The sequence below is a fragment of the Colletotrichum navitas genome (genome assembly GCF_030913465.1).
Source record: "Colletotrichum navitas strain CBS 125086 chromosome Unknown LY79scaffold_30, whole genome shotgun sequence".
NCBI classification, from domain to species: Eukaryota; Fungi; Ascomycota; class Sordariomycetes; order Glomerellales; family Glomerellaceae; genus Colletotrichum; species Colletotrichum navitas.
This window is the reverse complement of record NW_026850576.1, coordinates 262,382-281,927: the sequence shown is the minus strand read 5'-3', so window position 1 is coordinate 281,927 and position 19,546 is coordinate 262,382. Positions and strand designations below refer to the sequence as shown.

Genomic DNA, 19,546 nt, shown 5'->3' with positions numbered 1-19,546 from the left:
CTCAAGTCACGCGAGCGAGTATTATTTTTTTGAATTAAAACTTTGTTTTTTTTTCTGTAGTAAGAATTCTCTCGAACGAATTTATCGTTCACCGGCCTAGTCAATCATGACGGGTTCTATGCTGAAAGTAAGAAAAGTAAAAAGAAAGAAAGAAAAAGGGAGGTTGCGTAAACCTCCTGAGCGCGTAGTGGGCATGCGGGATGGGCATGACCGCGCCGAGAAACTTATACTCGTACGTATATATCCTGTGTTATTTTTTGGGGCTTTTTGTTTTGCGCTCACGTAACGCCGCTCTACCATATAAACGGTGCCGCCAGTATCAGGCGACGATTAATTTACTCCTCATTCACGCGCCACTGTTTCGTCTCCTCCCTTTTCGTGCGCAATCGACTCACGAGGTTCTTCGCGAATCGAATTATCTCGGGAGACTCCTCTCCTGGTGTTGCTGTCAAAGTCGTCGCTGTCACGACGTCTGCGGTCCGCCGGTGACCAGTTGGCTGCGATACCGGCAGCCACAATACCCGCCATAACAGTCGGGGCGCCGAGGGCCGAGTTGGACCGACTGCGCGAGCTGTAGGAGCGCTTGCGAGAGTTGGATGTCGCGGCGGCCATTGAGCCGAAACTGTCCTCTCGTGTAGGCGTCGTCGGCGTCTTGATGGAGTTGCTGCGCGAGTGTGACGGGCTGCGCGAGCGTGAGAATGTTTCGCGGGGGTGTTGTACCGCAAATTTGAGGTTGTTCAAGCGTCCTCCTTTCATCCTCTTGATGAACGCCAGCTCATTGCGGACATCCGAAAGTGGCGCCGGGTACATTTCGAAGTGCTCCTCGTCCGACACGGTAAGACCAGGGACAGTGTTCTTGGCACGGCGCTTGAGGTAGTCGGGAACAAGGCGCTCGATGAGAGTGTCGGGAATGAGTCGAATGATGACACCAAATGGAATTGAGATGAGTCCCAGAATGATGGCTAGGACCCACTGCGTGCCGGTCTGGCCCTCGGAAGCGATCTGGAAGGCTGCACCGCCAACGAAGACGATGAGAACCTGTCCTCCAATCATGATGGCACTAATTCCGATGAAGAAATAGTTCTTTGTTAGTCCTTCGAAAATATTGAAGTTGTTATCCAAGCGACGGTTGCTGCGATTGGTTAGTTCCATAGAAAACCAGCATGTTGCGGATTGATATACTTACTTCCACTGGTTAAAGATCTGCATCCATACGAAGGTGTTAAAGACCAACGTGGCGATCTGGTCATCAGGGACATGCTGGGGGCCAGGAACAATCGCATCCTTTCCGTAAAAAAGCATGAAGGTAATCGCAAGTTGGTAAACCGCCTGCCCGAGGATCATCTTCCACATGGTTGTAGTGATGATTGACGAGTCACGCCTCTCGGGCTTCCTGTCGAGGACGCTGTCTTGAGGGGGGTCGGTGGCGAGGGCGAGGGCAGCAAGAGTGTCCATGATCAAATTGACCCAGAGCAGTTGCACCGCAGTCAGTACTGAAGTGCTGCTAACCGCAGTAACGAAGGTGAGAATGACAGCAGTGATGTTGACGGTGAGCTGGAACTGGAGAAAACGCTTGACGGCATCGTTGACGGCACGACCCCACTTCAAGGCCTTCACAATGGAGTTGAAGTTGTCGTCCATGAGAATGATAGAGGATGCTTCCTTGGCAACCTCGGTGCCAGCAATACCCATGGAGAAGCCGACGTCAGCCGTCTTGAGCGCGGGAGCATCATTGGTTCCATCTCCGGTTACAGCGACAATGTCGCCTAGGGCCTTGAGGCGCTTCACCAAAATACGCTTGTCCTCGGGGCTAGAGCGAGCAAGAACGCAAAGCCGTGGGATGATAGCTTCTTGCTCCGACTTGGTCAAGTTGCGGAATTCGGGGCCTTCCATGACGAGACCGTTGGGCTGCAGGATACCACACTCCTTAGCGATGGCCTCGGCTGTGAGTTTGTTGTCTCCGGTAACCATGCGAACCATGACACCCGCCTTCTGGCAAAGCCTGACGGCCTCGGGAACTCCCTCGCGCAAGGGGTCCTGGATACCGACCATGCCGACAAAGACCATAGTCCGGAACATAAAATCGAAATCAACGTTCTCGCCTCCATCAACGCGGCGGGCGTTGCGAGGGGGCCACTGCTCGAAGTCCCTGTAGGCAAGGCCGATGGTTCGGAGCGACCGAGAAGCGTAGGTGTTGATGAGAGTATTTATCGTCTGGAAGTTGGCCTCAGTCATTTCCGTGAGCGTAGCGTCCTGGGACGGGTCCCGGAAGATCTCGGTGCACTTTCCGAGAACAATCTCGGAAGCACCCTTGACATAGACTCTTGCGCGACCATCCGGAAGTTGAACAACGATGCCCATACACTTGCGGCCAGAATCGAAGGGGATAAGTTGGAGGATCTTGGCGTTCTCGCGTTCCTCAGCGACGGGGTGCATGCCGAGGTAGTCACGAGCCAACAGGAGCAAGGCCGTCTCGGTCTTCGATCCAACGTATGTCTTCTCACCATCGACCTCACCCTCGAACGCCGTCGAGTTGAGCGAGATGGACTTGACGAGAATCTCCTTGACCGGCGCGCTGAGCATCTTGGCGAATTCGGCGATTGAGATGTCAGCAGCGCCGTCCAGCGCGGCGTTGGCATCGCCGTCAGAGCTGGAAGGTCGCTGGCCACCAAAACGATGAGTGGTGCCGATTGTGCCAGCAACGACCTGCATCTTGTTTTGCGTCAGGGTTCCCGTCTTGTCCGAGCAAATGGTGTTGGCGTTGCCCATGACCTCGCAAGCCTTCAGGTGTCTGACGAGGTTTTGGTCCCTCAGCATGCGTCTCGTTGCGAACGACAGGGCCAGTGTGACAGCGAGAGGAAGACCTTCCGGTACGGCCACGACAATAATGGTGACAACGGTGATAACGATGTTGATGAAGTCCTGTCCCTTCTGGGCCGGAGTGACGGAGGCCGGCTGCTTCGGAAGCTTGACCAGGAATTCGATGAACAACACGACAAAGAGCAAGAGACCTGCAGCACCTCCGAGTTTGGCGATGTATTCGGCAATGTTGTTGAGCTTCGACTGCAGCGGTGTAACCTCGGGATCCTCATCCAGAGCCATAAGAGTCTTTCCGAAAGATGAGTGAATACCGGTTGAGGTGACCATGAAAGTGCCGACGCCCTCCATGATTCTAGCACCGGACTGGATGAAAGGGTCGAGCTTCCTGGGGTCGTCACCGTTCTGGATGGCGTTGAAAACCTCCTCGCCGTTCCGCTTCTTGATGATATCCGACTCCCCGGTAGCCTGGGACTCGTCACACTTGACGTTGAAGCCCTCGATGAGAATTCCGTCGACGGGGACGAGATCACCCGGTTCGAGATGAATGACATCGCCAGCCAAGAGATCATGTACAGAAAGTTCGATGGTCTTGCCCGAGCGTACAACCTTGACATTACGGTCCTTCTTCCTCTTGTTCAATTTGGCAAATTGCCTTTCCTTGCTGTAGTCGTTGAGGGAGCCCACGATGACGACGATGGCAATGGCGACGACGATAGCAACGCCCTCGACCCACTCGACCCTTGGCTCGTCGGGTGCGTGCGGCAAGCCCACTGTTTGGTAGATGCCGATGGCCAATGAAACAACTGCAGCAGCGGTCAAGAGCATGAGGACCTTATCTTGGTAGGTGATCCACATGAGCTCCAGGAGAGTCTTGCCCTTCTTCTCAGGGATTCGGTTATCTCGAAAAACGCGCTTCCTGTCAGAGAAGCCACCATCGCCGCGCTTGCTCTCATGATCAGTGCTCTGCCTCGGGGGCGTCGCCGGTATCTGGCTCTCTTTGAAATCACCAGAAGAGCGGGTGTGGCTCGTGGCCTCGCTGAATGAGACTTGTCCGTCAAGATGTGCCTCGTCCAAGCTCAAACCCGCCTTGCGATCAGTCCGGAGACCCTTTTCGATACCAGTCAAGCCTCCAAGCGCATAGTACGCAGCAAGACTTTTTGGGTTGAACATCTTGTTGAGCTGGCCGGGGGTGAAGGCGAATGGGTTGTTTCCCACCTCAAAGTCGCCCTCGCTACCCTTGTCGGGTTGCAGAGCGGCCTCGTCGTTCATAATCTTGTCGTTGGACATGGGACTGGGCTTCATGGTCTTCTCAGTCGACTGGCTCAAGACGGCGATAGTCTCGCCCTGAGAGGACATGTCGTCGGAGTCGATCGAGTTCTGTCGGGAGCGCAAGTTGCTGGGCACGGCAAGGAAAGCGCGGTCATTTCCTCTCAAAGTCGCAACTGGACTTGATACGTTGTGCGGGCTCTGGGGTCTGCTGCTGTCCTTGATATCAAAAGACGTGTCGGCACGAAGCTTCGGCTTTGGGGGCTTCTCCTGGGACCGCGACCACGGGGCGGCAGCGCCTTCGGGTACGGTCGTTGGGCTGACTCCTTCATCCCGGGTGGGGATGGGTGAGATGGACGCTTCATTCGGGGGATCCTGTGCCATGGTCGGTGCGGCATTCGTGTTATCAGCACCGATGGCAGAGGGATCTATGGTGATTGTTGGACTGGAAAGAAGAATGTCAGTTCTATACTTGGTTGGTGAGAGGGTGGTGAGGCGACAAAAGCCATGACGCGCAAACGTACGCTCGATTCCTCCGTGGCGGCGCAGGGCCATCCTGAGGGGCGGAATTGGGATCCATGGCTCTGGATCAACCGCAACACAGCCGGGTTGGTGCGGCGTCGTCTGATGATGAAGCAAGGTGAACAGAGGCTGCCAGTGTGGTGAATAGATTAGGTAAGGTGAGGCTGTGCCTGTCGGTACAATGGAAGAGGCAGCCGGGAGGCAAAAAGAGCGATCAAAGTTGAGTGAGCCAGCTAGCTATATTCCGTGATGGGTAATAATCCCGCGTCCTTGGTGTAATTAGCGAAACCGACGTGGGCGTCTCGTGTTGTTATTAAGCATAAAAAGGAGCGGTATGGCGGGTTGTATTAGGAAGAGCGCACCGGCGCGTGTGATGATGAGACGAGGTCCAAGTCGTTGCTGCTCGTCGTCGGCGGCGGCGGGTAGAGTATCGACTGGTATCGGCGGGGAGTAAGGAATATTGAGATAGGCTGGCCGGTTGAACGCAGATATGGTCTCCTCTCAGGCGCAATGTCCTTGTCTCAACATGGCGGCAGGCGAAGCAGAGCAAAGCACAGCGCGAGCGGAGAAAAGAAGAAAGGTAGGTAGGTGGGAAGGCACGTTGGCTGGAGAGATGGGACGTGAGGTTCGTTTCAATTTCCAGGCGACTCCAGTAACAAGGGGGAAAAAAAAAAAGCCAAGGCTGGCGAGAGAAGGAAGAGCTCGAGACAAGCAATTGGCAGAGAGACAAGACATGGGAAGAGAGAGACAGGATGAGAGGAGCATTTGCCCCCCTTGTCAGGTCCCCCGTCTTCCAGAAAGAAGGGCGGTTGTGCTCATAACGATGGACTGATTTGATTGTATGCATAGTTGTATGTGCCGCTATAGGAGTGATGGTTTGGATCTTGCACATGTGGTGCCAAGAATTGAGGCAGTGCAAAGAAGTACACCTGATTGGCCAGAGAAAGGTCCCAAGCAGGGGTCGGCCGGTGTGCTTCGCACTACGTAGTAGGGGCGCTACTACTCTATGTGTCTATGGTTTAGCGTCATGTCCCTGCCTGCTGGAAGGGTTCCTACCTAGTAATGTAGCTGCTTACCTACACTGGGTAAGTGTAGAAGAAAGAAGCTCGTCTTGGCCGGGTAGACCCAAGTATCCCCGCGCCTCTTGGCCAAGTCAAGTACATCCCTCTACTTGGCGAGGGTAGTCTGGAGGATCCATTGCTGTGGCTGGCTCTGTGTGGGGTCTTTCCATCTCACACAGTACGTTGCCAAGGCGTACATGTACGTTTTTCGCTTCCCTTTTCTTCTTCTGCTTCATCTTCTTCTGCTTCATCTTCTTCCCCTTCTTTGTCTCCTCTCTTCATTAACAAACTGTGGATCAGCTGAATTCCTCTATCTAAACTGCTACCTACCTTTACTCGCGGGAGGTCGGTGCGTACCTTTCCGACCAACGCATGAACGACCGAGCCAAAATGACTGCCTCTGAGGGGGGCCATTTCTGCATCCGTACCCGCTGCCGCTGCCGCTGCTAACATTGCATTGCATGCCATGGCAGACGCGTATCTGGACACCCAGGTGGTCGGGCTATCTCTTCTGCTGGCTTTATGATTCGTAACCAAGGTGAACTTGTTGATCTAGGGTTCTAGCCTTGGAACATCAGGGCATGATGCAAGACGAAAAATGCAATGCGGCGAAGACTGTGTGTGCCATTACTCACGTCTCACGCCCCTTCATATCAAATCCGACCTATATTCTCCGGCCAAGTCCACCGCCAGAGCTACCTCAAACGTGAGATGCACGTTTTTCTGTTTCCTCTCGCTTATAACTCCGCCGCTGCCTGCGAGCTTGTTTCTCATGTTTCTTTGTTGCTGGGTGCACCTTTGTACGCTTCACTGTACTGCATGCCTCACCAACGACCCTTATTCCTCGAGGCTGAGCGGCAGGTTGACTCCCGACGCCCAATTGCTGCCGGCCTGTTTACCTTGTCTGCACTCGGAGGAATCTACCTGATAGTTTCTCTCTCACACATTCATTCATCCTCTCTTTCTTTCATGGAAAGATCTAAAACATTGGCCAGCCTGGCACGTCTTGGCTGTTACCTACTCTACTACTAGCACCTCACGGATAAGCAATAATAGCCTATGGGCTAAGGCTAGCGCTCACGATCGGATGGTGCCTCTTTTTGTCCCTCCACAGAGCGAGTCAAGCCGTTTCGATACCATCCACGCCTGGCGGTATATGAAGACTCGGTTGATTCGCCAACCACCCCAAGTCTGAGCATACCTACAACAGCATCATGGGAACCTTAGAATCCGAAACGCCTACCCCTACAGTGCGGTAAGATGCAGTTGATCAGGCTAGATGCCCGATGGCAGGTTTACATTGATGAGGCGACGGGCCCACAATCGACAACCAGAAGACCGTTTCGCATTAAAAAAGCTTCGACAATCCCAATAATCAACTGCTATGTATCCGTATGTCGCTGTGTAAGCCATCTATTCCCTTCCATCTGCCTGTCACGCGTCCGCCAGCTTGGCCTTTCCGACGGTCGTCGTCTCCAAGGTTGTTCCATGTAACCTTGAAGCAGGCGTTCGCGCGCTTTCCCTTTCTTTCATACACTTTTCTCGTGTCGCATCTGCAGTCTTGGGTTATTGTGCCTTGCCGGCTGTCAGGTCTGTCTGGTCCGGGGAGCCGGGGATCAAGGGCTGACCTTGCCGCAAGGGTATGCCCAGTCGGCTGGCTTCAGACCGTCGCACCTCGTGAAAGCCATATTTCGGTGATGAGATGCTGCCACGCACACCACCTCTTCCTACGTACGCTTGGCTTATTCTTTTACACGAACAGCACTTGACGGTGTGCCTCGGGCGAAGTGCTCTGTACCACTTGTGATCAAGCATTGGAAGACCGACGCGCCAATAACGGCGCATGGAGGCGACAGAAGCGCGTGGTGGCTTGCCCGATTCTGGCAGGTCGCAGCGGTTTAGGTTTGATACAAGCAATATTTGCAAAACTCATCCCGTCCGAGTACGCCCTACCCAGACGCCAAGATAATCATCACGCCAACCAACGGCCACTCGATGGGGCTTTTTGAAGTGCTTTCGGGCCTGCACGGCCGGTCTTTTGCACATCTCATCTCAGCTACTAATAAACAAGGGCCCGGGTCGGTCTACGCGACACAATGCTCGCTCGGTCGCCTCGTCTGCGTGCCATTTTCCGCGAGCTTTAGGAAGTTGCAGAGTTGCATCTGCTATTGCAAGGTCGCCTGTGAAGTGGGACACCATCTCGAACGACGCGACAGTGGTAAACGACGCGCACGGAACAGCAGAGGGCGCTGCGGTCGGAGTATAGACAGAGTTCCGGCCAACATTCATGCATCATGACGACGCCAGTCGATCACATTTCGCAGCTCTCATGATGGACTGCCTACCCCTCATATCCGAGCAAGGAAGCGCAGCTTACTGCATCTGTACCTCTCATCAATGACGGTTACAGGTCTGCCTTGTCGCGTCCATCTACACCATCATGCACCTGCCGCCTATTGCGGCTCTTGTCCATCAGAGCACCCCCGCCGAGCCGAGCAACACCGTGGGCAAGCCCGCACACCCCCAGAGGATCGTGCTCACGGCGGCAAGTGGGTGAGCAGTCGGGCAAAGCTATGCACCTTGTGCCATGGGCCTCCTTTCGGTTCGATGCCGTATCCGACGACGAAACGCGAAGGGAGAGGTGAGGGGATGCAGTAACCAGACAGTGAGAGAGGGACTTGACGAGGGAACAACCCACATAATCCCATCGCACCATCCACAGTTGACCACCAAGATCAAGAGACGACCGCTTGGCATTCGGTAACGAGCTTTGCCAAGACGTCTCTACCAAATTGCGATGATGGTGGCCAACCTGTTGGAATAGGACGAACGGTGTCGAACGTTCTCCCTTTTTGTTCTTCTTTTCTTCTTCTTTTTCTTCGCCATCTTTTCCTTTCCCTTTCCTTGTCTTCCAACCGCCGAATCAGTCCCAAGGTTGCAAATCGCTCAAAAAGGTCCAGCGCAATTTTGCAATGCATTTTGTTTGGTTTGGAGCTTGTCCATAACCCCGTCGCTGGAATGGCGGGGATCCACTACTTGGTTTCGTTACCAATATGAGAGGCGTCGGAGACTTTACCCAATCGGACAGGCAGAAAGCATATCCGTGGGAAACGAGCAAGGGACCGGCACCACGGAGGATGGAGAGAGTGAGAGGGAGTCTAGAATCCAGGCCTTTGTGACAACTCCACACCACTGACTCCTGCGAATACCTCACCTTGTCGGTTTGTTGTCAGAGCTTGCTGGCATGCTGGAGCGGTAGGCAAAATTGCCCCCCTGTCTTCGGTCGGCCGATCTGTGCGCCCAAGATGCCCGGTCTCCTTTCTTCCTGTCGATTAATTCGAACGGTTTGACTCGCTAGCAAGGGGGGCTTGTTGCTCTGCATACAGAGTAGTCGTAGGTACTCATTCCGGTACTTGCTTTATAGGCTACCCTCGCCGACAATCGACGGGAGGGAGAACGATGCGCATCCCTGCTTATCCACAGTCTTTGCTTGCGTGGCGCCTTTCCGTTGTCTATAGGTTGTGGGCAAGCCATAGCTGGTCTCGACAGCCTGCGGGCCATATCTTGTGTATGTTGGACATGACTGCCGTTCAAGGTTCAGCGCCTCTAAAAAGCTCAGAGACCAAGTCGCAGATTTTATCCAACCATCCAGATATCCTTGTCCTTGTTCCAATCTAGCTGATTACGGCGGCCTTGTCAGCGGCTCGCCCGGTTGTCTCAACCATCCGAGAGCCGACGAAACATCATCGATAGCTTGCCGTCATGCACCGTCCGCAAGCCGCCCTGAGGCTTCTTCACCTCCGCATCTGCCCCACACTCAATATCAACTCATTCCAAGCTAGTCTAAACCCAATGGCAAGTCAAACGCGAAATGGCCTGGAAGTCTATCGACTCTCGTCTGAAAGCCATTACTCGCCAACTTAACGCCGGAGGTGACGAACTAACCCAAAGAATCCAATTTGACGGAACCGAAAAGAAGCCCATGAACCTGTCAAGTTTGACCAACGACATCGGATCCTAGCCTATCTCTCCTCCAGCACCACCTCATCAACCTCGCGGTCCGAGACATTCAGCTCGACCTGATTCTCCCCGCACTCCCAGTGTCATTAACCCAGACTGCCCAAAGTACAGCGGGTACCGCCTTTCGAGGGATGGGGAGCAACGCAAAGGATGAAGAAGAACCCGTCCACATCTCACCACTCATGTTCCGTAATTGGCCACCAGAACGATTCTGCCGCTGAACTGTTGAATCAGCCAACCAACCGGCTCGCACACCGTGACGGACCACGCAGATCGAATGGGGCTGAGCAGCTTCGGAAACTCTCTTGCAACCAATACGACCACCATCGCCTAGCTGATGAGACAGGGAACGGCGGGCTGAGTGGCAACCCTCAAGTGCTTTTCACCGAAGAAACCCCACCTTCTGCCGCGGACCGCGCCCGCAGTGTCGGCCCCCCCTCCATGCGATTGGATATACTTTTTGCCGTGTGAGGTCATTGATCAACGATTCGGTCTGTCTTTCCACACTGATAACGGGTTGGTCTGCAACCACCTTGAAGCGATGCGGTTACCGGTACGTTGCCCTCATCAGGGAAGGCAACTCAAGCCCGCCATTGAGGCTGTGCATCGCCCCCGCGATCATGTTTCATTGCGGAAACAACCACATCGACCAACGACCTGCCTAGGCCGGTATCGACTGCTGACGACAACTGCCGTTAAAACCCCGATGGACTCCGAGGGTCGAGTCAAGCCTTGGGGCCCTAATCGTCGTTGTGCTAGGGGCGCAACGTGACTAACCGCTTCTCTCAAAGTCTAGAAGAAATGCCATGGCTGCCAAGCTTCCAATGGAATCAATTCCGAACTTCTTGGAAGGGAAAAGGGCATCTGAACAACCGGCGCACATAGAAACCACCCTGCAACCGCATAGAGTTAATAAGTACAAGATAGGCTCGGCCAGTAGCAAAAGCCTGCTCATCTTTGAGAAAACGAGTATGCGAGGAATAGAGAGTGAGAGAGAGAGAGAGAGAGAGAGAGAGAGAGAGAGAGAGAGAGAGAGAGAGAGAGAGAGAGAGAGAGAGAGAGAGAGAGAGAGAGAGAGAGAGAGAGAGAGAGAGAGAGAGAGTGTGTGTGTGTGTGTGTGTGTGTGTGTGTGTGTGCCTGTGTGTGTTCTTTGCAAGACCTTTCTTGGCAAGCGCTTGGCAAGCGTTGTATACTGTACTGCAGGCCTGGCCCCCAAGACGCTGATGGATGCAGAGCGCAGAAAAAAAGGAAGCTAAGGTTTCTTAGTTCCCGTCCTCTTGGCAGCCCCTGGAGGGCGTGGTACCTAATCGACTGGGCCAGAGATCGTTGTGTCTTGGCGATTTGCAACATCACGCGACAATTCTCCGACGACGACGGCGACAGCAGCGGCGGCGATGATGCAGGGACTAGAGATATTTCGGAGTCGCGGACGAGAAAACGAATGTGATACTGTGGGGAGCTTGATCTGCCTTGCCATGCCAAGAACCATGTCATGCCGGTTGGTGTTTCTGCCTCATAATAGCATTGTGAATAAGTGTCTTTCTAATGCGCAACTCCCAATATGCCTTTCTAACCTCTTTTTTTTCATAACGCGTGCTTTTCTTTCTGTGAGTGAACCTTGCCACAGCCCTCAACTCGTCGACTCGCAAGGTCGAGCCAAAGGAGGCCTCCTCCTTCCATCCCGTCGTTGCCTCTCTCACCGCCTCCCCAGTTCAACCCGTCGGACGCGGACCATGTCACCAGACGCATTACCCTCGGCCTCAACGCCAAAGAATCCGCCGACAGCCGTCCTGAGCGTCTCCTCCCAGAACCCGCTGACGACCCCCTTCAGGTCCCCGCCTGTCTGCTTGAAGTCTGGGAATGAGTTCACCTCGAGCAGCCACGGCCTTGCCTCGGCGTCCACCAAGAAGTCCAAGCCGAACACCTCGAATGCGTTGCCCAGCGGCTGGAAATGGATCGTCATCTCCCTGGCGGCGGCCCCAAAGATCTCCCCCGTGACGTCGCAGATGCGCGCAAAGACGCCCTCGGCCGTCTCCGCGGGTAGGGCCCCCGACGAGACGAGATCCCAGAACTGCTTCACGGCCGGCAGGGCGGGGTCCTCCTGCCCGCCCTGAAGGCAGGTGTTCGTCAGGTGCCCGTCGAGGTCCGCGTCCTCCCACGGCGCACGGTAGGTCTTTCCGGCGAACAGCGCCAGCATCGGCCGGTAGACGTAGACGTCGAGACTGCCGACGCAGAGGACGTATGTGCGGATGTGGAACTTGCGCGCGTCGCCCGGCAGGAGCAATGGCGGGTGGATGTAGGGCTGGGCAATGAAGTGGCGGAGGTGCGAGGTCGTGATGTAGTCTCCCTTTGCGCTCTGGTCCATTGCCCCCGCCTCCGCTCCTTCGTCTTCGTCGTCGCTGTCTGGCCTCTCCTCTTCCCACTCGTCAAAGATGCCCTGCAGTTCCTCCATCGAGCTGAACAGCCGGATCCCCTGCCCACGATCGCTCATCCCCGGCTTTAAGATCCACCACTCCCTCTTGTCCTCCTCCTCGATGCTCTCGTTTCTGTCCATGCTCTCTCGCAGGTCAAACGCCTCGACGAGCGCGTCGTCTAGGAACTCGGCGTAGTCGACCTCAAAGTGGTCCCCTCGCTTGACATGGGTTTTCAAGGAAGAATCAGGGTGCTTCGCGACCCAGTGGTCCACAGTTGACGACAGATAGTGCTTCCGGATGAGCGCCTTGCGAATGATGTAACTATTCACGAGGGTCGTGGACGGATGCGAGGCAACGTGGTCAAAGTCGAGGGATTCGTACTGCGCGATGTGTAGAATTTTGGTGTCTGGGGTCGGGATTGCTGCCCCAAGGGTGGATTCAGAGGGTACCGGGAGGAAGCAGTAGGCGTCCGGGAAGAGGCGCTCCATGGCCTTGAGGATTAGGGGCTGGACGTACGGATCCTCATAGTTGATAACGGCGTGGAACTTTGGATCCGGAACGGCATTGGTTGACTGTTCTGGAACCACGGTGGTGTTCCTCACGGGGAGGTTGGTCGAAGGCGCCGCCTGCTCCTCGGCAGACCCTTCAGTTTGATGATTGTCACTACAGACAAAAAGACGTAAGAAAATGCTTCCGTGATCTATTGGCTTCGGGGGGGGGAGAAACAAGTGATCGAGAGCGTAAGAGTACATGCCGAGACCGCCCGCTGCCCTCTAAATCCGTCTTGCTTGTTCTCTCTTGCCCCCCTGGTGCCGTGCTTTCGTGATTCATACTTTCGTGTAATAACGTCCTGACACCCTACCTTGCTTCTTTCGCCATGTCACGCTTTCAGAGGCACCGTGGTCGCCTGACCCCCTCCCTCGCTCCACGTATCATTGAACTCAAGGGCCCACTTACAGAATCAGCTCCTTCTGGTGTAGATGCTCAGAAGCATGCCAGAAATTGGCCTTCAGGGGCGTCACGCTGCGTTGATAAGTCAGTATGGAGCCTAAACGACGGCAAACTGCCCGTAGAAATGAGTCACATACCTCGTATAGCCCTCTTTGACGGCCCATCCATCGTTGCCAGGTGGCGCCTCCTCAACGCTCTGGTATACATCAGTGAACCTGGGCGCCCATTTGAAGTGCTTGTGTTTGTGTCCGCCGGCACTTCCGGTCTCGATCTTCCTCGTGTCGCCGCCCTGTGCCTCGCCGCCCGCTCCCTCACGGATCTTCTGCTCCTCTTCATCCTCGTCGCCAGCATCTCCATCAATCTCCTGGAAGCAGCTGCCGTCCCGCCAGTAGTTCTGCAGCATGTTGGTAAAGTACGTCTTGTGCGTCTCGACGCCCTCGACAAGCGGTACGTTGACGCTGTACAGATCCACCTCATCCCCGGCTGGCCACTGCTGATACAGCTTCTCAATGACCTTGACTGAGTGCCTTGCTGCACCCGCAATAATGACGGGATCGTGGTTCCGCGAGAAGAATGCATAGCTTAACGCAATGGCCCTGCGCTTACACACGGCAGCCTCGAGCGCGCCGCCCAGCGTGCCCGAGCTCAGTGCAAAGACGGCCGTCGTGTTGCGGCCGTAGTTGGGCCCGCTGAGCACAAGGTCGATGGGGCCGCGCTCCTGGAAGAAGTGGTGCAGGCCAATCTGCACGCATGAGGCTGGGGTGCCATCGACGAGAATCCACTCGTCTTGGGCACCATTGGCTGAGGGTCGCGTTGAGGTAATGCCCTCAGTACCGAAGAGGCCCTCTTTGGAAGGGCGGTAATACAGCGGCTTGACGGTCTGGCCGATCATGTGCGCCTTGCCGATCCAGGAGCGTTGGGTGTGCGGCAAACAGACGGAGACGACGTGGCCGGCTTGCTCGAGCTGGTGGACGAGGGAGTGGACGTAAGGGGAAGAGTGAGGCGACGGAGGGCCATCATCATTGGTGAGGAGGATATGCATGCTGACAGTTGTGGCGGTGCTGTTTATGAGTTGAGTTGATGCCTGTGAAGAGGGAGAGAAGAGGGTTAGAAATGTCCCGCGGCAAAAGATGAACTGGGTTTGGTCTTGGCGGTTTGGTCACGATGACCAGTAGACCTCGGGATGACACACGCCAAATAGTGGCGCTAAAGGGCGTCGGAAAGTGGCTGCTAGCAGCTTTATGATGGAGATGGTGAATCTCACTGATAGTGAGTCTTGAGTTAAGGTACCCAAGTGTTTGGTTGGGAGGAGCTCGACGTGGCAGAGACTCGGAGTGCAAAGTGGGATGAATGGAGGGGTTGCAATAGTGGGGCAAGTTGACATTTGTTGGACACGGGCGTTCCTGGCCCGCTCTCGGAGGAAACGGCGGCCAACGTTGGGCCTTCCCATAGCATTGAGTGGTCAGGTTGCCCTTGGGCCATCTCAGCCCAATGCTTTTGAATCATTGGAAATAGCTTCACCAGTCATTCATTAACACCTAACACAACGAAGGACACGGAACAAAGGGGATAGTGATAGGCATAGACTTCATTCTTGGTTGTCCTAGACTGTAGACCTCAAAGAGCCGGCCAAGGCGCTCTCACACCACACGCAAACTTAGGCCTTCGTACAGCTAAACCGTTCCTAATGCCCGTCCCCATCTGCGGAGTCCACGAGCGTTTTGCCCGTGATTCATGAATCCCCCCAACAAACCAAAGTCTACCCTAGTAAGAATAAGGCCCTCTGCTGACCCTAGCCCATGAAAGTAAAGTAACCATTACACAAAAGCCTATCAAGAATTGTACTTCCTCATCCCATAGCCCTGATTGAGAAGTAATGACCCGTACTCCAAATTGCCTGGATATACAAAGAACGACGCTCAAAACGACCTCGACCATCCGCATCAATTACGAGCCCGCTTGGTGGTAGGAACTGCTAGGTCGTCTCCCGCGCGTTTGCTAGACGAGCTCTCATGGCGGCTCTTGACCCGCGGCCAGTCGTCAAAGGGGCTCTGCCGGCCTTTACGCTTGATCGGGGTCGCTTCTTCAGACTTCAGGCCAGACCGAGTAGTACGTCTGGTATCGGGCGGCGTGGCAACTGTCAGGCCGAACTTGGGCGCTTGTGGGGTTGGCGGGCACTCGTTCTGGGTCCCAGCCGGGGTCTCTGAAGACTCCTCCGGCTCCTTCTCGTGCTCCTCGAGGTGATGATCTTCGATGTCTGTGACAGCCTCTTCTTCCTCGAGTGTGGAGCCAATAGCTGACGACTTGGACGCGACAGGGAACAACAGGCGCGGCTTAATCGAAGAGCGTGTGAGAGGCTTCCGAATGTGAGATTCGCCCGAACTGCTCTCTTCATCGTCCTCTTCGTCCTCCGGCTCGGCGAACTTGCGGAAAATCTTCTTTCCTCGACTGCGACGGTATTAGCAATGTTCCTGCTATAGAAGTTCATGGGTTAAGTTAAACTTACAAGACGTAGACCATGCCATCCTCACGCTGGAGCGCCTCATCGACAGGCTGGGCGGCTTCGCCAGGAACTGCGACCTTGCGTTTGCTACGGCGGCGAGGGGGCTCACGGTCAACGGCGGCACTATCGCCGTAGAACGGGTTGTCGATGCTCTTGTCGGGCTCGGGAATGCGTTCTTGCGAGTCGGTAAAAATCTCAATCTGCTGTTCAACTTCTGTGGCAGTGAAGCTCTCCAACGAGTTGCCGGAATACTTCTTGGGGGTTCGCTTTCTCTTCGAGGAAGCCAGTGCCTCGTCATCGGTCGGAAACAGATTGCGCGCTACTGACTTGATCTGGGCGGTCTGCTTCTCGGACGGCGCTTTCTTGGGTGTCTTGGCCGGGGTAGGCAGCATACCGGATCGGCGGGTGACGGACGTGCTGTTGGATGGACGGTCCATGCTGTCACTTCCGAGCAATGCAGCGGCGTGCGAACTGCTTGCGGCGGACAAGAAACCAGGCGCCCTCCGAACTGAGTCTTGAGCGGGCTGGCGCTTCTTCTGAGGGGTGGAGGCCGGCGACATGATGGCGGCGGCGGCGATGGAAGGTGCGACGGACTTGCGGGTTGACCTTGGAGGAGTGCGGTGGGATGGCGGCTGGGGAGAAGGAGTTCGGTTGGCAGCTCGACGGGATGAAATGCGCGCCGATTTGCGAGGAGAGTAGGGTTCCCAGTTGTCACTCCAGCCGTGTTTGGGCGTTGGTGGAGTTCGGATGGTAGGGGGAGGTGAAGGTGTTGATGCTGCAAATGTGGTCGCCATTATGGAGGAAAGGGCGGGCGGGCAGGCAGGCCAGGCCGGGTAGACTAGTACTGATGCACCGTCACTTCCTATTCAGTTTTCCTGTGATGCTTCAAGTGCGCACTCAATTCCGGGTCGGGTGGCGAATGCGCGGGATTGTTCTGATGTTGAGATGTGTTTGGTGATACAGATGAGGTGAGGGCGATAAAAGGATAAGGGGACTCTTTCAAGCCTCAGACTGAACTCAGGCGGTCAGAGTTCAGTAAGGGGAACAGACCTGATGATTTTGGATAATGATAGGAAGGCGCAAAGAGATAAAAAATGGAAGAGTTTGTGATGTCTCTGGTTGCTCTGGCTACAAGTGTTGTAAGTGAGATGTGGATGTGTGGAATGGAGTGATGTTCGCGATCATGGGGTGCAGCACTTAGGATGCAAAAGGAAATGGGCACAAAACGTGGGAGGAGGCTGGAGACTAGGTAGGAAATGTAGAGGCTGGGGAATTCTGGGTGAGGTGACCCGACGGTGAAGTGGGCAGGAGCCGAGTTCTCTGCAGCGCAGCGCACCAGCCCCAGCCCCCCTGTTTTGCACCTGCACCTTCCGCTCTAACACTGTCAAGCCTCAATTTTGCATTCAGATTAAGCGAGCCCCACTCCGTTTACCTACGCGTCGACCATGGTAATCAGGGGACGCGAATTTTCGCGTAGACCACAACAGGGTTGCAGTACCCGCCTCAGCCTACAGTAGGTACCCACCTAACACTACCCATGGCGGGGCCTGTCTGTCGGCCCCTCACAGGCGCATCCCACATTTTCCACCCAAACGGCCGACCTGGCGGCACCTCCAATCTGAACGTCTCAATCCATCAACAAATAACGTCACAGTCGTTCGTCCCCGCGCCGCGCCTCGTCACAACAGAGTCCAGGCGGGCCAGACCGCGTTCCGACAAAAATCACATCTACTCCCCATCCAAGTCTGGAACAATAACAACCAATTAAGGGATACCTCGGCCACAAGCTAAGGTGGCTGCTGCTGGACCCTGGTCGCCTTCCACACCATCATGGCCGACTACACCGACGATTCCCTCACCGAGGACATCTGGGCCTCGCCCGGCCCCAAGGACGAAGGTGCCCCTCCACCCGATCGGCCCAAGACCCCTAGAACACCAAGGACCCCTAAATCACCGCCAAAGACGCCGGCGAATCCGAACACCACTTATGACAAAGAGGCGGCGTTGCGCAAAGAGTTGGAGGGTGTGCGTAACATCAATGCTGCCATTGAGGGCATCATCACCACCCTCGAAAAGGCCAAAGGCAACATGAATGTTTGTCACTATGCCCAACACCCTTGCGTCTTGACCTCGGCAGCTGACCCATCTCTCGCAGACTGTTGGCAGTACTGTATCGAACGCATCCACCCTCCTCAACACCTGGACTCGCATCCTTTCGCAAACCGAGCATAACCAGCGACTCATTTTGAATCCCAATTGGCGTGGCGCAAGCAACGACCTTTTGGAAGTCGAGGCGGAGGCAGTCCAGAAGCAGCAGCTGGCCGAGAGACGAGCCGCCGAAGAAGAGAGGCGGCGCGAGGCTGCTCGTAGAAAGAGAGAGGAGGAAGAGGAGGAGCGACAGAGACAGGTGGCCGTCGGCAATGCGCCGCGTGGCCGAGGTGTCTCTCGCGGTCGGGCGCGTGGTTCCACTAGCACCACTCGCGGTCACGGCTACTCGAGTAGCACATCGAGGATCGGCAGAGGTGCGGCGAGCACTCGTGGTGCATATCGGGGACGGGTAAGAGGTACGGAGTAGACGGATGATATAGGTTGTTTGCTGTGAACGAGTACCGATACCCAACTATGCATTCAGGCGGTCGATCGGCCGCTGGCTACCTCGGCCTATTTCTTCTTGAAAAAGTCGCTCATCTTCTTCATGCCCTTGGTGTTGACTTTCTCCAAAGCCTTAACACCGCGGCTCTGAGAGGCCTTCTTCTTCTTCTCCTCCTCCATCTTGCGCTTCTTTTCGGCGCGGAGCTCTTCCTCTTCCTCATCAAGCATGCGCTTCCTAGAGTAGTCGGCCATGGACCGGGATGATGCAGCTTCGGCGCGAAGCTTGGTGAGCTGAGTCAAGTAGTCATCCAGCGGCGAGAAGTTGACACCTGACGTCTCCTTGTCTTCCAGAAGCTCTTTCAAATTCGCCGTCATTCCCGTCGCAATGTAGCTAGAGCAGATGAAACTGAAGGCAATCCTAAGCCTCTGGAGGCTTGTGACCTCGTCAGATGCGTAGATCGCGCTCGATACCGTTTCCTCCGCGACCTCGGTTGCAACAGAAGTAGCTGCTGTTGAAGCGTTCGAGACAGCTGTGGTTGTGCTGTCTTCTGTTGATACAGAGGACTGGGACTCTCCGGGTTCGTTCTTCGACGCGCGTGTACTCAATTCGTCAGTGATCGTCCCGGGAGCCTGCTTCACAGCTATGGCCTGCGATTTCTGTACTTGGATGGGCGCCTCCAGGGCTTTCTTGACGAACTTCTCCTCCATGCTGGCGGGAAGACCCTTGGAGCTCATGGAGCGTGCCTTTGAGAGAATCTCAAGGACAAGTTTCTTCTCGCTCAGCCGGTACATCTTCTCCTCGCCAGCGTCCACGGTATCGCTGATAGACTCCATTCGTGATTCGAGCAGGGCTCGGGTCTTGGGGCATCGAAGGGCTTCGGATAAGTGGGAGGACGACGTAGACAGCGCATCGAAATGGTCGTCGCTGGAAAGAAAGAGGCGCTTCATGTCTGGCGTTTTGGCGTTGGTAGGACCGAAGAGGCCGGGTACGAGCAAAAAGAGGGGGTCAAACGGCGTCGCAACAAAGAGGTCGGCGCCGTTGGTGACATGTGCTTCGAATCGCAATCCATCCTTGGGCCCCGTTCTCTCCAGGTTGCCAGCTGGTGTCTCGATTAGCCAGCTCCTGGGTGTTGTCTTCGGTGCCGCAATCTTTGTGAACTCATAGATGCCTGTGTCCGGGCAAAGGAGGTAGCGAGTCGGTTTTGAGTAGCGAGGGTTGGGCAAGGAGACTATACGAGCCTCCTTTGTGGCTTTGTAGGGAATAATGAATAGCTTCGGGGGACTCGACTCCTCCTCAGGCAGTGAGTATTTGGCCGCCAAGGAAGCGTTGGTGGCTTCGGTTTTGGCTGCCGGTGCAGACTTGGTAGATCTTGTTCTCGCCATGACTGGATGCAGTT

At 55.3% G+C, this 19,546-nt stretch overlaps 7 protein-coding genes across 7 annotated transcripts; 1 reads left to right on the top strand and 6 right to left on the bottom strand.

Annotated features, from left to right (window-relative positions):
* Positions 1-342: 342 nt before the first annotated feature.
* Positions 343-4,666, bottom strand: LY79DRAFT_669824 (calcium-translocating P-type ATPase; the record flags this gene model as incomplete). The annotated part of the gene is made up of 3 exons (XM_060563700.1): positions 343-1,132; positions 1,187-4,531; positions 4,611-4,666. The coding sequence occupies 3 exons, from the start codon at positions 4,664-4,666 to the stop codon at positions 343-345; spliced, it is 4,191 nt and encodes a 1,396-aa protein (XP_060414099.1).
* A 93-nt stretch (positions 4,667-4,759) lies between these two features.
* LY79DRAFT_215398 (uncharacterized protein) lies at positions 4,760-5,688 on the bottom strand. Its single transcript, XM_060551568.1, has one exon. It carries the CDS (start codon positions 5,498-5,500, stop codon positions 4,922-4,924), a length of 579 nt encoding a protein of 192 aa, XP_060414098.1. The 5' UTR covers positions 5,501-5,688; the 3' UTR covers positions 4,760-4,921.
* A 4,712-nt stretch (positions 5,689-10,400) lies between these two features.
* Positions 10,401-11,284, bottom strand: LY79DRAFT_215219 (uncharacterized protein). The gene has a single exon (XM_060551567.1). The coding sequence runs from the start codon at positions 11,181-11,183 to the stop codon at positions 10,641-10,643; it is 543 nt and encodes a 180-aa protein (XP_060414097.1). The 5' UTR covers positions 11,184-11,284; the 3' UTR covers positions 10,401-10,640.
* A 101-nt stretch (positions 11,285-11,385) lies between these two features.
* On the bottom strand, positions 11,386-14,096 carry LY79DRAFT_515604 (5'/3'-nucleotidase sure; the record flags this gene model as incomplete). The annotated part of the gene is made up of 3 exons (XM_060554731.1): positions 11,386-12,766; positions 13,061-13,126; positions 13,192-14,096. 3 exons carry the CDS (start codon positions 14,094-14,096, stop codon positions 11,386-11,388), a joined length of 2,352 nt encoding a protein of 783 aa, XP_060414096.1.
* A 901-nt stretch (positions 14,097-14,997) lies between these two features.
* On the bottom strand, positions 14,998-16,351 carry LY79DRAFT_669822 (uncharacterized protein; the record flags this gene model as incomplete). The annotated part of the gene is made up of 2 exons (XM_060563699.1): positions 14,998-15,502; positions 15,561-16,351. The coding sequence occupies 2 exons, from the start codon at positions 16,349-16,351 to the stop codon at positions 14,998-15,000; spliced, it is 1,296 nt and encodes a 431-aa protein (XP_060414095.1).
* Positions 16,352-17,387: 1,036 nt separating this feature from the next.
* On the top strand, positions 17,388-18,132 carry LY79DRAFT_669821 (DASH complex subunit Duo1-domain-containing protein; the record flags this gene model as incomplete). Its single annotated transcript, XM_060563698.1, has 2 exons — positions 17,388-17,651; positions 17,713-18,132. 2 exons carry the CDS (start codon positions 17,388-17,390, stop codon positions 18,130-18,132), a joined length of 684 nt encoding a protein of 227 aa, XP_060414094.1.
* An 86-nt stretch (positions 18,133-18,218) lies between these two features.
* LY79DRAFT_515646 (ribonuclease H2, subunit B) lies at positions 18,219-19,532 on the bottom strand (the record flags this gene model as incomplete). Its single annotated transcript, XM_060554736.1, has 1 exon — positions 18,219-19,532. One exon carries the CDS (start codon positions 19,530-19,532, stop codon positions 18,219-18,221), a length of 1,314 nt encoding a protein of 437 aa, XP_060414093.1.
* Between the last annotated feature and the right edge of the window lie 14 nt (positions 19,533-19,546).

Coding starts and splice junctions, on each gene's coding strand:
- LY79DRAFT_215219 (XM_060551567.1), bottom strand. CDS start 11,183: ATGACATGGTTCTTGGCATGGCAAGGCAGATCAAGCTCCCCACAGTAT.
- LY79DRAFT_215398 (XM_060551568.1), bottom strand. CDS start 5,500: ATGTGCAAGATCCAAACCATCACTCCTATAGCGGCACATACAACTATG.